The sequence below is a fragment of the Melanerpes formicivorus genome, unplaced genomic scaffold (assembly GCF_026170545.1).
Source record: "Melanerpes formicivorus ecotype bairdi unplaced genomic scaffold, bMelFor1.0.p_v2 SCAF_1, whole genome shotgun sequence".
Classification (NCBI taxonomy): domain Eukaryota; kingdom Metazoa; phylum Chordata; class Aves; order Piciformes; family Picidae; genus Melanerpes; species Melanerpes formicivorus.
This window is the reverse complement of record NW_027142353.1, coordinates 22,382,215-22,398,603: the sequence shown is the minus strand read 5'-3', so window position 1 is coordinate 22,398,603 and position 16,389 is coordinate 22,382,215. Positions and strand designations below refer to the sequence as shown.

General features: G+C 43.9%; 1 protein-coding gene across 1 annotated transcript in view; it reads right to left on the bottom strand.

Annotated features, from left to right (window-relative positions):
- COL4A2 (collagen type IV alpha 2 chain) overlaps positions 1-16,389 on the bottom strand; it is a 153,000-nt gene that overhangs the window by 98,674 nt on the left and 37,937 nt on the right. Inside the window, exon 4 of the mRNA XM_068170371.1 lies at positions 7,447-7,527. Within this exon, the coding sequence (XP_068026472.1) occupies positions 7,447-7,527 (81 nt within the window). The remainder of the gene's footprint in view (positions 1-7,446; positions 7,528-16,389) is intronic.

Sequence of the window (16,389 nt, the reverse complement as noted above, 5' to 3'; positions counted from 1 at the left end):
TTATTTAAAGAACTAATTTGGAAAGTTCCTTGGGAAGCAGCCCTTAAAAACAAAGGGGTTCAGGAACGCTGGACTTACTTCAAGAAAGAACTCTTGAAGGCACAGGAACAGGCTGTGCCAATGTGCCAGAAGACTAGCCAATGAGTGAGACAGCCGGACTGGATAGGCAAGGAGTTTCTAAAGGAATTAAAGGAAAAAAGAGGACGTATTACCTTTGGAAAAAAGAGGAGGTTTCCCTGGAAGAGTTTAAGGATGTTGCTAGGTCATGCAAGGAAAAAATTAGAGAGGCAAAAGCCCATTTAGAACTTAGACTGGTCACTGCTGCAAAGGAGAATAAAAAATGTTTCTATAAATATATTAATGGCAAAAGAAGAGGCAAGGACAACCTCCACTCTTTATTGGATGCAGAGGGGAATATAGTAACAGAAGATGAGGAAAAGGCAGAGGTACTTAATACCTTCTTTGTTGCAATCTTCAATAGTGGGACAGGTTGTCTTCAGGACAAGTGGCCTCCTGAGATGGCAGATGGAATCAGGGAGCAGTACAGTCCCCCTGTAATCCAGGAGGAAGTAGTAAGGGACCTGCTGAGACACTTGGATCCTCACAAGTCCATGGGACTAGATGGGATCCATCCTAGGGTGCTGAGAGAGCTGGCAGATTAACTGGCCAAGCCATTCTCCATCATTTTTCAACAGTTCTAGCTCACTGGAGAGATCCCAGATGACTGGAAACTGGCCAAAGGGATGTCCATCCACAAGAAGGGCCAGAAGGAGGAACTGGGAAATGACAGATCTGTCAGCCTGATCTCAGTGCCAGGCAAGACTATGGAACAGGTCATCTTGAGTACAATGACAAAGCACTTACAGGATGGCCAAGGGATCAGGCCCAGCTAGCATGGATTTAGGAAGGGCAGGTCCTGCCTGACCACCCTGATCTTCTTCTATGATCAGGTGACCCACCTGGTGGATGTGGGGAAGGCTGTGTATGCAGTCTACCTGGACCTCAACAAGGCCTTTGACACCGTTCCCCACTGCAAACTCCTGGCCAAGCTGTCACCTTGTGGTTTGGACAGCAGCACTCTGCGTTTGGTTAGGAACTGGCTGGAGGGCAGAGCCCAGAGAGTGGAGGTGAATGGTGCCACATCCAGCTGGCAGCCAGTCACTAGTGGTGTCCCCCACTGAGCCCAATCCTGTTCAATATTTTTATTGATGATTTGCAGATGACACCAAGTTGGGAGCAGGTGTCGATCTGTTGGAGGGTAGGAGGGCCCTGCAGAGGGACCCTGACAGGCTGGATGGGTGGGCAGAGGCCAATGGGATGAGATTTAATAAGGCTAAGTGCAGGGTTCTACAGTTTGCCACAACAACTGCAAGCAGCACTATAGGCTGGGGACAGAGTGGCTGGAGAGCAGCCAGGCAGAAAGAGACCTGGGGATGCTGGCAGATAGTAGGCTGTGTGCCCAGGTGGTCAAGAAGGCCAGTGACACCCTGGCCTGCATCAGGAATAGTGTGGCTAGCAGGACAAGGGAGGTTATTCTTCCCCTGTACTCAGCACTGTTTAGGCCACACCTTGAGTACTGTGTCCAGCTCTGGGCCCCTCAATTCAAGAGAGATGTTGAGGTACTGGAATGTGTGAAGAGAAGGGTGTCAAAACTGGTAAGGGGCCTGGAGCACATGTCCTATGAAGAGAGGCTGAGGGAACTGGGGTTGCTTAGCCTGGAGAACAGGAGGCTCAGGGAAAACCTCATTACTGTCTACAACTACCTGAAGGGAGGTTGTAGACAGGTGGCGGTCAGTCTCTTCTGCCAGGCAACAAGCAACAGAACAAGGGGACACAGTCTCGAGTTGTGCCAGGGTGTGTTCAGGCTGGATACTAGGAAGAAGTTCTTCACAGAAAGACTGATTTGCCATTGGAATGGGCTGCCCAGGCAGGTGGTGGAGTTGCTGTCCCTGGAGATCTTCAAGAAAAGACTGGATGAGGCACTTAGTGCCATGGTCTAGTTGTTTGGATAGTGCTGGGTGATAGGGCAGACTGTATGATCTTGGAGGTCTCTTCCAAGCTGGTTGATTCTATGATTCTGTGATAAGTACATCAAGTCTGTAATAATGGGATCTTGGTTCCAGTGGAAATGGACTGTGGAAAGTTGTCAGACCTCTGCGCTCCCCCTAAATAGCATTTCCTGCTGTCACTATTGGACACAGAATAGTGGGATAGATGAACTATTGGTCTAATTTAGAAAGACACTTCTTAAATTCTATTTTGTAAAAATAGAGCAAATCATCAAGAGTTTGCCAGCTCGATCAACTTACAGTAACCAAGAATTACAAAGAAACTACTGCCATTTCACTTGTTTAGAAGCCAAATAATTATGGCGTTCAAAGTCACACCACCAATTAATAAAATGCTTTTATTTGATTTCAACATACCTCTAAGACAGAAGAATGGAATTGACTTTAGACTACATTGTTGCATTTATTTTGTTTATTTTTGTAATAATGAGGAAAACCATCTTCTAGAGATAACTTATATGTTAACATATAATTTTGTGTGGAAAATACTTCCAAGAAAAGACCACACAGTAGTATAGAACCAAAAAGCAGACAGAAATGATTACAGGTGAATTGGTAATAGCTTACCCTCAGTCACCACATTAGTAAAAGCAATATAAGAGCTATCTGTAAAGGAATTGCAGTGAACTGTCATGTCAGCCTTGCTTAAAAAGAAATGCTTAGGCATTCCCAAAAAAGGGCCTTTATGGAGGGACTTGAAGCTGCCTTTTAATTTCACAGTTTCCATTAGTCCAGCACCCTGCAAAAACAATGGTTAAATGGCTTGAGCACCTTTAGATGCTTGACTCAAAGAGAAAGTACAAAGTGAAATTTCAGCAGAGTGCATTTTCTCACTCTGTGGAAAGATGAAAAAGATTTCTACTGATTTCCACTTTCTACAAAGCCTTCTGAGTTGATAATGAAGTGGGGTTGATTATAAATCTCAGTAGGCCAAACAGTTGGACATTGTACTGAAAGGAGCTGTTGTTTCCTACTCAAGTGCATTAATATTTAACAAAATTTAAAGGTGCATATATTGTACTCTACCCAATGTGTGGTTTTTCAGGAGCTGCAATAAAAAACTACAGGAAAAAGGAAACAGAAGATTTTAATGCATTTTTCATTTAGTCTGGAGTTTCTTGTCTGTTCAAACCAGAATTTCAGTACCATACCAATGCTTCCCTTTTCTCCTTTCCCTCTTAACCAGGCACCTGGGTACTCCTTACAGTATTTTCTCCACATCTAGCTTAGGGAGAGGATGTATCTGTTGTCTTAGAAGAACAACTTAGAAGTAGTTGTCTTAGAAATAAATGAGAAGATAAGTCTGTCTCATCTTAGGGAGATGAGTCTGTTGCCTTTCCTTTTCACCCTGTGCTCTCTACCAAGGCTTACACCATTGTTTCTTTTCATGTAGATTTGGACAACCCTGAAGGAGCTTTGATTCTCACTGTAACCTGGCTGAGCTTCTTGCCAGCTGTAAGAAGGGAATATGAGGGTGAGGTTGATCCCTAAGCGTGGTTCCTGTAGCCCCAGCTCCAACCTCCTGCCTTATAGCAAGGTACAGTTAGACAGGCTGGATGCTCATATCCAGCTAACAGTAAATATGCAGCTCGGTCTAAGTAAAATAACTAGACTGCAGTGAAAAAAAGAGCAAAACTAGAGTGTCATTAGGCACTAGGGAAAAACGTAGCTTATGGAAGAAATTCTCTTTACTCTTTGTCTGAAGGTGTGAACTTGAAAGTGTAACAGGAGGTGGGAACTTCAAGATGATCATGTGCGGCCCAAGAAAGACACTCCTTTAGAGGAACTTCTATTAGTAACAGCTCAGCGTTTGCTACAGATTGCCAATGTGCTTATCAGCAATGTTTTATGATTCTTGGAATGTTGAATTTTATGTGTTTTACTCCTTGGAATGAGGCAGAAAGTGCCTTTCACAAGGATCCTGGGAGCAGCTCTGATGAGTAGAGGCAGGAGGGTTGCAGGTTAGCTGCTGACTTTGCCGTGCTGCAGCAGCTCCCCCGCTGCTACACCAGCCAAATGAAGCTTCTGCTGTTTCATTTTCCTGTCCCCATTGGATTTCATCAAGCTGTGTCTGAACCCAGGGAAAGCTGCAGGGCTGAGCCCAGCCAAAAAAAACCCAAACCAAACCAAACAAAAAAAAACAAACCCGAGTGGAGGAAAAATTTAAACCGTATCTTCTTCCAGAAGGCCAGCTAAGTACCTGCACTAATTTACAAGCCCTATGAAGAGAGGCTGAGGGAGCTGGGATTGCTTAGCCTGGAGAATAGAAGGCTCAGGGGATACCTTATTGCTCTCTACAACTACCTGAAGGGAGGTTGTAGACAGGTGGAGGTTGGTCTCTTCTCCTAGGCAACCAGCACCAGAACAAGAAGACACAGTTTCAAGCTGCACCAGGGGAGGTTTAGGCTGGATGTTAGGAAGAAATTCTTCATAAAGAGAGTGATTGGCCATTGGAATGGGCTGCCCAGGGAGGTGGTGAAGTCGCCATCATTGGAGGTGTTTAGGAGACTTGATGGGGTGCTTGGTTGCATGGTTTAGTTGACTAGATGGTGTCAGATGATGGGTTGGATGCAATGATCTTGAAGGTCTCTTCCAACCTGGTCTGGTCTGGTCTGGTCTGGTCTATTCTATTCTATTCTATTCTATTCTATTCTATTCTATTCTATTCTAATGCTGGGTGGTTTTCTGTCCCTAGAAACTGCCTGTATGGAACATGATACAGCTTTCCTATACTTTCATGCCTAGCTTCATCAGTCCTGAATCAAGAGCAAAATAGACAGAAGCATAGGGCTTCCAACTGTCCTGCATCTGGAGGCTTCACAGAAGTTATCAAAACCTGGCTGAATCCTCACATACCCATCCAGTGCCTCTGCCTCTAGCACAGAGCCCCCCAGAAGTCATCAGTGGGCATATTCTGTAAAAATGCTTCTTTCAAAAACAAAAGCCACTGCATTAAGCTAACAAAGAAAGACTCAAGACTGTAACCAAAGCAATGGCAGAAAATTAAGTAGAAACACATGTAAATAAAAAGTAGGCATTCTTCAGAACTCTTCTGCTTCCACAGATTGCAATTTTATTTACTATTCCAACAAATTTACTTCATTCAACAGTTTCTGATATGAATTCAGAAGCAGTAATCCAAAGAAAGTGCTTTTGTTTGCATGGTTTTGAGGCAGGTCTTTTAGGGCCCACAGGTGCCTGCAGATCCTTGCTGCTCCCACCTGAGTTCCAAATGTCCTGCTAATGGCAGGTCTGTTCTCCTGAGCTGGAGAGTCACTGCAGAAGCAGGCACTGACAGACTGCTTCAGGCACTCTTGCAAGTGCAAACACGCAATATGTCTATTGTCCATGTAATGAGTCACCTCGAACAGAAAATGTGTGTCGTGCCAGATTATACAGAGGCTTTGTGAAAATAAATATTCCCATTGAGGATTAGCATGAGACCAGAAGCTATGCCAAATTTGACTGGTCTCTAAAGGGCAATCTTCTTCATTAAACCAGATGTTTAACACAGGTTGTGACATCTGAAAAGACTAGCAGACAAAAACTGCACGCAGTGTATGCTGACTCAGAACCAGGTGTATCGTTTCAGAGAGTTCAGATACAGTTTTTGAAGTGTTATAAAATTCTTTACATCACTTTCCCCAATACTCCTTCACATTGTCCACAATTAACCACAAGTAACAAAACATAATTTATGTTTTGTAACATTCCCCTTTTCTCTTTTTTTTTTGGCATCTATTTAAAGAGAGACCAGTGTGATTTGTTACTGGGGTTACTTACTTCCCTGAGATAAATCAGAGTGAGGGTAGCAAGCAACTGCATGTAATTTGACCTCATCTTCTAGGCTAGATACTAAGCAACTCACAGGTAGCTCCTTGTCAGTGGCACTTGACTGGTTCTATACTCTGGTAATTTTAATGTTTTCAGCTTTTATAATCTATGCAATCTTTAGCCATGTCTTTTGTCCTGCGGTCTTGGCAACTTGAAATGAAAGGTTATTAAGTCAATAAGAAAGGTAAAAAATATTTCAATCACAAAGATTTGGAGTCTTGCAATAGATATCTTCACGAGTTCTAGTGGAGAACAAGTACACCCATACTTTGTTTTTAGGAAAATAAAAGGCACTCAAAAAAGACATTGTAATGTCATACTTGAAGCCATTTCACACAGTATTAGTTTTTGACTTTCAGTGCCCTTGAAGGGAAGTGGCAGAAGGCACTCATCAACCTTCATGTGCTGGATGATGAGGGTAAGGCAGTAACAGCTGGAGAGAGCCCCACCAGAAGCTTTGACTCCAGGGAGGGCTTGTTTGTCCTCAGCTTCAACAATATGCCATTAGGTTGTTATGATGGAAAGCAGACATAAGTTGATCATGATCAGGGGATGGGAATACAACCATTACAGTCCTCATGGCACGGTAACCCCAGGATCATCTGACTTCCACAGAGACATCAGGACTTCTGCTGTAAACAAGAGTGTTCTTTGCCTCCCACCTACACTGTGACTTTCCTGCCACCTCTTCCTCTGTTCAGACGTGGAGTCAAGCTTGAGGAATGCAATGGGAATGGGAACTGACAGCCTGCTGTGTGGAGGGAAGGCAGAGAACTGAAAAACCTTATGAGGACTGTGATAGCAGAATGAGCATATGACCTACCACATCTCTTGCCTAACCTATTCTTTGAGATGGGTGGATGGGATGGAAAAGGCTGAGTCACTGTCTCAGCTGCAGAAGACCAAGCAGTACAAAAGGTGCCTGCCAGACAGGGTTCCAAGCCACACAGGATAGGAACTGCCCTATTTCTCAGAGCTCTTTGTGGCAGGTGGCTAATCCCTCCACCCTATTTCCTTTCCTTTGTCTCATTCCTTGCTATTCCTCAAAACAAAGAACAAACTATCAGCAACAATCTAACCCTAGAAGTACCAAGCAGTTCCATTCTAACAGGGATTTCAGGGTTTGAAGGCCTAGTTCCCTTTTGCTTTAATGGAAATCACATGTATGGCATAACTTTTCATCAGATTCTGTTGGAAAGAGTTCAAGGACATTACTGAGTGATTTTGTCTATATTGATTTAGCATTGTGACACAACCCAACTATGTTCTAGCATACAGCATCCCTAAAATTCATATTGGATCATCTTGTTGTGGCTGTTAGGTATATTGTCCCTGATCTTTAAGAGAAGAATCTGCTATATTTTATAACAAAGCATTTTTCCAAATCTACAAGATCTTGAGAAAATATGATGAAAAAAACCCACCTTTTTTCCTGAAAAAAATAATTATTTGAATAATCTTAGTAGTGTGATGAAAATCCATCTGTAGCAAACAGCATTGAACTGGTACCACCAAGAATGTTTTGTAGAAAAGTGTTACTTACACGGCTTCCTTTTTCAGGGAAACACTGACAACCTCCACTGCAGTCTCTGCCTCCACATGGTCCTGTGTATTTCTTTCCACCCTACAAATCAGAATACACATAAAATTAAAGTTGAAAGGTACCAGCTACAATACCTGTCACAGCACAATAATCTTTGATCAGCAGACTTGCTGGGAACTTACTCATGACAAAACCACAATCAGATCTATGATTTTCAGTATAAAACTCGGTAAGCTATGCCTAGTGTCCTGAAGGGACAAAAAGTGTGTGTGCCTTTGGCCATGTTTGGAGAAAACTCATTCTACAGGTTGAAGTGTCAGGATTTTATCTCTTAATCTTTGTTGTCACTGGCCATCATTGACTTGTGAAATCTATAAATACCATCCCAAAGAGCCAGTGCCTTGCCTCGCAATTGTTCAAGCTCTGGGAGAAGTCACAAGCCTTGCCTGGAATCTGAGCTGTGCTTCAGTTTACTCAGACAGATTGCAAGACACCTCACTGTATAGAGTTGTAAAGCCCAGGAACAGAACAGATCTATCATGCTTGGCTGAGAGATGAAACCCAGGAGGAGCTGAGAGTCCCTGGGACAGTTTCGTTTTATTGGAAGAAGCAACGAGTACCACTGCGAAGATTGCAACTGAAGAACCTCTCCAAACAGGCAAAGCTACAAAGCTGACAAGCCCTGCAAGCTTCAGCAGCGACCTCTTTTCTACAAAGTTTTCACCTACAAAGCCTTCAGAGATAAACCCTGTATGTGCCTTAGCGACAAGCTGCAGAAGCCAACAGAAAGTGAAACTGTGTTCCTGCAGCTTTCACGTGGTCGATGCCATTTTGGTTTTGTTTAAATCCCCATGCGTGCTGCAGGGTACCACGATCAGTGAGTAATTATGAAATACAATTTTTATAAGCATCTGTTAAAGGTCTGTTGTCTTAGAGAATTCTGGAGTTCCACCCCCCACCCCCCCACCTCCCCCATGGGCAATCTCTGGCATGTTGCTGATGTTCTCTTTTTTCTTTACAGTTTAAATTGATGGTTTTTGTTTCTGGATTTTTGCTCATATTGTTTAAATTATTACATGTTCCTGCTGGTGAGGTATCTTTTCCACAACTGAATATTTTGAACTAGTAAATAGGTTTTATTAATATTTTCCATGGTGGTTTTTAATTAATAAAGTTATTAATATTTTTTATTAATCATTCCACCTATTGAATATTAATAATCTCCTTACAATCATAACACCTAGAAACAGTTATGAGTGGTTTTCCAGTTCTCGGAGATCAGCATCAATAAATATAATGTTACTCTATTAATTTCCTTCCACATTTTAAAAACATTGCAGCTCCATGCTGAGCAGTATCTCACACATCTTTCTGACACATGCAACATATCATATCACAGAAGCACAGCTGCTTGGATTCTTTGGGGACATGGACTAAGCCCTAGGTCACAATGAAACACATCCTTCTATGCATGCTCTAAATCGTTGCTGTATTTTAAAATACTTATGGGTAGACATAAAGGAATACATAGGTATCATGTTCAAAATCATAAGCCAAACTCCTGTCCTCTCCTCTTCAATGCCTGCCTATTCTGGAGACACCTAAAATTTGCTAGCAACCAACCACTGTGACCAGGAAGTCAGACCTTGAGTAAGTAGACAGCTGCAGTTACATCTCTCCAGCCTGTCCAGAACCACCTTGGTCTGGGCTGCAAATACATGGATCACAAAATACACATCACTCCATGCAAATACTTGGATGGACGTCAACAGGCAGGCCAGCTCAGATTACACATAGCGCACACTGCCTGCACAAAATGCAGCAACCACAGCCAGTCTTGTCCAGAAACCTGAACAGCAGAGATGCTGTGCATGCTGTAGTGCAACTTCTACAACTGTAACTTAATAATTAGAAATACTGTGAAGGACAGCCTGTGGTCCACCTAAGCCCAGGCTACTGACTCCCTGAAAGTGCCCCAGCAGCCTAGTATGTAAGGTGGGAAAGGAGGAGGGGATTTCTTATCACTATTTCTGAACGTGGTTTCCCCCACAGCAAATAATTAATAGACCTAGAAGAAAAAGATGGATTACTGAAGTCTAATGGCTACTGAAAGGACACCTTGGAATCACAGGCCTCATTCAGGGTACCTGCTTATTTTCATATGCACCACTCCCTAGACAAAACCTCAAGCCACTGCAGCAGTAGAACGACGAGTCAGGACCCATGTCACTTGCACCCCTACAGGCTCCAAGAACTCTGTTTAGCTGCTCAGCAGCAGGAATGAATGGTCCCTTCACCCTTCCTCCTCCTTCATAGCTTGAGCACATCATTTCTTGGAAAAGAGGTGACAGAAGTATAAAGAAGTCCCCAAAAAAAGATGGGTGCTCTGAACTGCTATGCTTCTGCTTAAACAGGCAGTGATGTTGCCATTTCTGCCTTTATCCCTAAATCAAGGAGCTGAAACACAGAGAGGAACCAAAACTGCCATACTTAGCACTTTTCATGTAGCTCTAAGCGATCCCTTGCTCAACACCTGAGGCTGCTGGATCACATTTCTCAGGTATCTGTTTCTGCCATTATGCTACCAAGAACCTCAAAACATAGCTCCAGGCTTTAGATTCCTCCTTGGGAAACAAATGGATAAAACATATAGAGCAGGTAGCAGGCATTGTCCACATACTCCTTTGGTCATATATGTATAACAGCCTCTCAATTTTATGACAAGCAGCTCCCAAAACAAGCTCTTATGCTTGTCCTGAGAGGGTTCACATTTGCATCTATTGCATCACATTTGCAACTATTTTTAAATATTGAAATACTTTTGTTTCAGCTTTATATTTAATTCTCAAATTTAATGAAACAAGTATGTTTTCATACTGATAAAAGAAGTTCACAGGACTGAAACCATGCCCCTAAGTACTGAAAGGTTAGGTTTTTGATTCAGGAAATTAATTCACAGGTGTAACAGTGTTCTATGCCATGCTGGGAAGTCTGCTTTATGTTGAGGCTATTGTTTAGAGGAAATAATAAGCCAAGACAGTTTTAGAAACTCCAGCAGCTTGCTCAGACTGGTCCATTTTTAGTTAAATACTTGGATGGCCACAAACTCAGTATCACAGTATCACAGTATCACTTAGGTTGGAAAGGACCTCGAGGATCATCGAGTCCAACCTATCAACACAGACCCCATGACTAGACCATGGCACCAAGTGCCACGTCCAATCTCCCCTTGAACACCTCCAGGGTCGATGACTCAACCACCTCCCTGGGCAACCCGTTCCAATGCCGAATGACTCGCTCGGTGAAGAACTTCCTCCTCACCTCGAGTCTAAACCTCCCCTGGCGCAGCTTGAGACTGTGTCCTCTTGTTCTGGTGCTGGTTGCCTGGGAGAAGAGGCCAACCCCCTCCTGGCTACAACCACCTTTCAGGTAGTTGTAGAGGGCAATGAGGTCACCCCTGAGCCTCCTCTTCTCCAGGCTAAACAATCCCAGCTCCCTCAGCCTCTCTTCATAGGGCTTGTGCTTGAGGCCTCTCCCCAGCCTCGTTGCCCTTCTCTGGACACGCTCAAGTGTTTCAATGTCCTTCTTAAACTGAGGGGCCCAGAACTGGACACAGTACTCAAGGTGCGGCCTAACCAGAGCAGAGTACAGGGGCACAATGACTTCCCTGCTCCTGCTGGCCACACTATTCCTAATGCAGGCCAGGATGCTATTGGCCCTCCTGGCCACCTGGGCACAATGTTGGCTCATATTCAGGTGGCTGTCGATCAGCACCCCCAGGTCCCTCTCTGTTTGGGAGCTCTCCAGCCACTCCGACCCCAGCCTGTAGCTCTGCAAGGGATTGCTGTGGCCAAAGTGCAGCACTCGGCACTTGGACTTGTTGAATGCCATCCAATTGGACTCTGCCCATCTGTCCAGTCGGTCAAGGTCCCTCTGCAGAGCCTTTCCACCCTCTAACTGACTAACATCTGCTCCTAACTTGGTGTCATCTGCAAACTTGCTGATGACTGACTCAACCCCCTCATCCAGATCATCGATGAAGATGTTGAAGAGGACGGGGCCCAGCACTGATCCCTGGGGGATGCCACTGGTGACTGGCCTCCAGCTGGATGTGGCACCATTCACCACCACTCTCTGGGCTCGGCCCTCCAGCCAGTTCCTAACCCAGCACAGAGTGTTGCTGTCCAAGCCATGAGCTGACAGCTTAGCCAGCAGTTTGTTGTGGGGAACGGTGTCAAAGGCCTTGCTGAAGTCCAGGTAGACCACATCCACAGGCCTCCCCATGTCCACCAGATGGGTCACCTGATCATAGAAAGAGATCAGGTTGGAGAGGCAGGACCTGCCCTTCCTAAATCCATGTTGGCTGGACCCGAGCCCTTGGCCATCCTTCAGGTGCGCAGTTATTGCCGGCAGGATAATCTGCTCCATCACTTTCTCTGGCACTGAGGTCAGGCTGACTGGCCTGTAGTTTCCAGGTTCCTCCATCCGACCCTTCTTGTGGATGGGGACCACGTTGGCCAGTTTCCAGTCATCTGGGACCTCACCAGTGAGCCATGACTGGAGGAAAATGATGGAGAGTGGCCTAGCTAGCACATCTGCCAGCTCTCTCAGCACCCTAGGATGGATCCCATCCGGTCCCATGGACTTGTGAGTGTCCAAGTGGCTCAGCAGGTCCCGAACTAATTCCTCATGGATTTCCGGGGCATTACACTGCTCCCCGACCCCATCGCCCAGCTCCGGAGGCCACTCGTCCTGAACTCCTCCTGCCTTGCTGTTAAAAATTGAGGCAAAGAAGTTGTTCAGGACCTCAGCTTTCTCCTCGCCTTTAGTCACTGTGTTCCCCTCCAGGTCCAATAGGGAGTGCAGGTTCTTCCTGCCCTTCTTCTTATTGTTAATATATTTGTAAACATGCTTTTTATTATCTTTCACAGAGGTGGCCAGCTTCAGTTCCAGCTGGGCCTTAGCCTCCCTAATTTTATTCCTACATAATCTAACAGCTTCCTTGAACATACCTCGAGAAGCCTTCCCCTCCTTCCAAAGGTGATACAGCCTCTTTTTCCCCCTTAAATCCTCCAGGAGCTGCTTGCTCATCCAGGCCGGTCGCCTTCCCTGCCGGCTTGCCTTACGGCACATGGGAACTGCCAACTCCTGTGCCTTCAAGAGCTCCTGTTTGAAGTAGGTCCAACCCTCCTGAACCCCTTGGTTCATGAGGGCTGGTACCCAGGGGACTTTGCAGACAAGTTTCTTAAATAGGCTGAAGTTCGCCCTTCGGAAGTCCAAGGTGAAGGTTCTGTTGGTGCTCCTCCCTATCTCCCTGCATATTGAAAACTTCACTATCTCGTGGTCACTACACCCTAGGCAGCCTCCCACGATCACGTCTCCCACCAGCCCTTCCCTATTGGAGAACAGCAGGTCAAGCAGAGCCTGTCCCCTGGTAGGCTCGCTTAACAGCTGTGTCAGGAAGCAGTCCTCCATTCACTCCAGGAATCTTCTGGACTGCCTCCTCCCTGCTGAATTAAGTTCCCAGCAGATATCTGGGAGGTTGAAGTCACCAACAAGGACAAGATCTGATGATCTTGAGACAGCCTCCAGTAGCTTGTAGAACAACTCATCAGCCTCCTCATCCTGGTTGGGTATCTCCATGTTGATGTTTTTTTTGTGGTTTTTTTTTTTCTTATGACCTTATCTGCAGATGAAATGTGCATCTCTTTCTCAGGTTCCTTCATTTCACCGAGTTTTCCTCTCAATTCTTTTTCAGAAATTAAGAGGAATTCTATTCAGTTTTATGGACACTGAGTAGATGCATGGCTTGTGAGAACATAATTCTCAGCAGAACACGTCTTCATTGAGGACAAATGTGCTAAGCAGTGCTGTAAAGACCTGGTTTATTTGGACCTGTAAATAACAGTATATCCCAGTCTAACAGTAAGAGATTGACAGAAGCAGTAATTTTATCACACAATTTTTCACTTAGCTTACTGAGTAAACAACAAGGAGAACAATGAGTTTATTCCTTTCTTAATTAACAGTGTTATTCTAAATTTGTAAAACTGTTGCTATGGAAAAAAATAGAGTATGAATCAGAACTATAGCAAGATATTTGTCCCCTTGTGGGGAAAAAAAAAAAAAAAAAGCCTGTTTATGCTTATTTCAACTGGAAGAAGTTCAAGGTCTATTGTTTGTGTACTATCCACCATCCAACATTTTAATGTGCATGCTGTAACAATACCAGCAGCTAATGTGGGGACACAATTGTTTTCTTCCACAATTTTAGGAAGTTTATAATTTTTTTAAAAAATTTTCTTATTTTACATCCTTCTATGCACATAAATTCTTCAGATAATGAAGAGAAAAATGTGGAAGATTCCCCAAAGGTAAAGAATGGGAAAACATTTGAGACCAGCATTAATAAATGTATCCCTATTGCTTGATTTTCACTTCTTCATTTTTTGACTGCTTGTGGGATGACATGAAGAGCTTTTAGTAAAATATGGCATTTTCTACTTTATTATCTATGTGCACTTAGTATTTTCTTGATGGCATTCATTACTGGGAAATTACAGTATAAAACACTGTGTTTAAAAGCTTGTTAATGTTAAAAAATAAATATGGTAAGGATCCTTGTAAAACTTCCTCAGAAACAATCATAAGCATAGGCATGCAACTGAGATGAAGGGAAATCAAACAGACATGTATCAGTCAATAATTAGGATACAAAAAGCACAGTTTAAAATCTGCCATGGACAATGTAGAAGCCCCTTTGGAAGTGCCCATAGCTCTCTCCATGAGGCATGTTCCTGAAAGGCTTGCTGTAGGAGGTTGGGGAAGAAGGAATAAATTTGTGTGGCAGGATAGGCTTAACCTAAATACCAACTGCAGGAGGAAAGAAAACAGATTTGCAACTCAATAGCCCTTGTGTGTGATTTATAAGAATTCTTTATAGTAACTTTGTAGCAATATTAACAGTGAGAAATAGAACTGTAATTTAGCGTTTCCTGCAGTGCTTTGCCAATTAAAGTATTATTAGGTTCTTAGAGATGTGTTCTTTAATCAGCAAACGTCATTAAGTTCTGTCTAACACCTCCAGTCTAAAAGAGGAAAGTTGGATTTGTTGTTTAAGACCCCACTACAAAGCTTCCATTTCATTCTGGAGGCAGAAAAATGTACTGGCCACCTTGATCTCCTGCTGGCAGGAGGACAGTCTTGTTTCTGGTCATGCATACAAGTATGTGTTGCCTCAGCCATATGGGTTCCAGCCAGCTTGCTCTGGGATCTCAAAACCAGGCAGAAACTACCACACATGAAGGGCTGGAGACAAACCTCCAGCTCCATGGCCAGGTGGCAGAGATTTGCATAGGTCCACAGTGTTCAAAGCTGGGCATGTCTTGAGCAGACCTTGCAGACACCAGGACAGAGCAGTACAGAACAAATGAATATCTGCCATTTGCTCTCTGCCCTCTTATTTACCAGCTTAGAATCATAGAACCATGGCATCACAGAATCATTAAGGTTGGAAGAGACCTCAAAGATCATCAATTCCGACCTGTCACCCAAGACCTCATGACTACTAAACCATGGCACCGAATGCCACATCCAATTCCCTCTTGAACAACTCCAGGAACAGTGACTCCACCACCTCCCTGGGCAGCCCATTCCAATGGTTAACAACTCTCACCGTGAAGAACATTCTCCTCACCTTGAGCCTAAACCTCCCCTGGCATGGCTTGAGACTCTGTCCTCTTGTTCTGGTGCTGGTTGTCTGGGAGGAGAGACCAACCCCCAGCTGGCTACAACCACTTTTCAGGTAGTTGTAGAGAGCAATGACGTCTCCCCTGAGCCTCCTCTTCTCCAGGTTAAACAATCCCAGCTCCCTCAGCCTCTCCTCATAGGGCTTGTGCTTGAGGCCTCTCACCAGCCTCGTTGCCCTTCTCTGGACACGTTCGAGTGTCTCGATGTCCTTCTTAAATTGAGGGGCCCAGACCTGGACACAGTACTCAAGGTGTGGGCTAACCAGTACAGGGGCACAATGACTTCCCTGCTCCTGCTGGGCATACTTGGGTATCTGCACAGAGGCCCATATGAATATGTCTAACTCACAGTGCCTGAGCTTCTGGAAAATATGGTTACAGCTCATTTAGTTTAAAAATAAATCTGGAGAAGATGATGAGGCAGAGGAAGACTGAGTGAAGTAGCTTTACTCTGCCCCATTCATTGTACACAATAGCACAGCAGTCATCACAGTCTTGGAAAATGGGAAGACCTAAATGCAGTTCTCTGTCAAAGAAAATCTAACATGCTCCTACTCCTAGAAAAGCTTTAACCAACTGGCTGTGAACTAGGTTGTAATGGACAGAGAAAGAAGACAAAGCAATAAATGGAAAAGGAAAAGAGGGATTTTTTTCCAGCTCTCTTTTTAATATCATTGGGTCACTGTGAAGGAATGAATATAAGATTGATGTTCAAAGTGAACGCTATTTAAACACAAGCAAGAGAAAACATATAAGTGCCATCTATGTTTGCAAAGCTTGTATATTTGCCTACTGGAAATATTTTTTCATTTTTTATGTATGTGAAATAGCAAGCATAAAATGTCAGTGTCTGAATACAACATCTTTCTTTTTTCCCCTCTTGCTTTCTCATAATTTGTCCCTGAACACTATTACTTCTGTACTTATACATCTCATACACAAGATAATTTAAATGCAGTTTCTGTCAGCCAAAATCTTAACACCACCCCCCTCCCCCCGAAACATATATGTAGTTATTTTTAAACATTTCCAAACATTAATGATTTATTTATTACTAATCTTGGCCATGTTTGTGTAAATGTTATCTATGCGTGCCCATTCAAGTACCTTCACTTCAAGGATTGGTATTCTGGCAAAGAACAAAGGCCACCAGAGGATAGACCTCAAAAGTACAGCTCTATGAGTACAGAAAGAG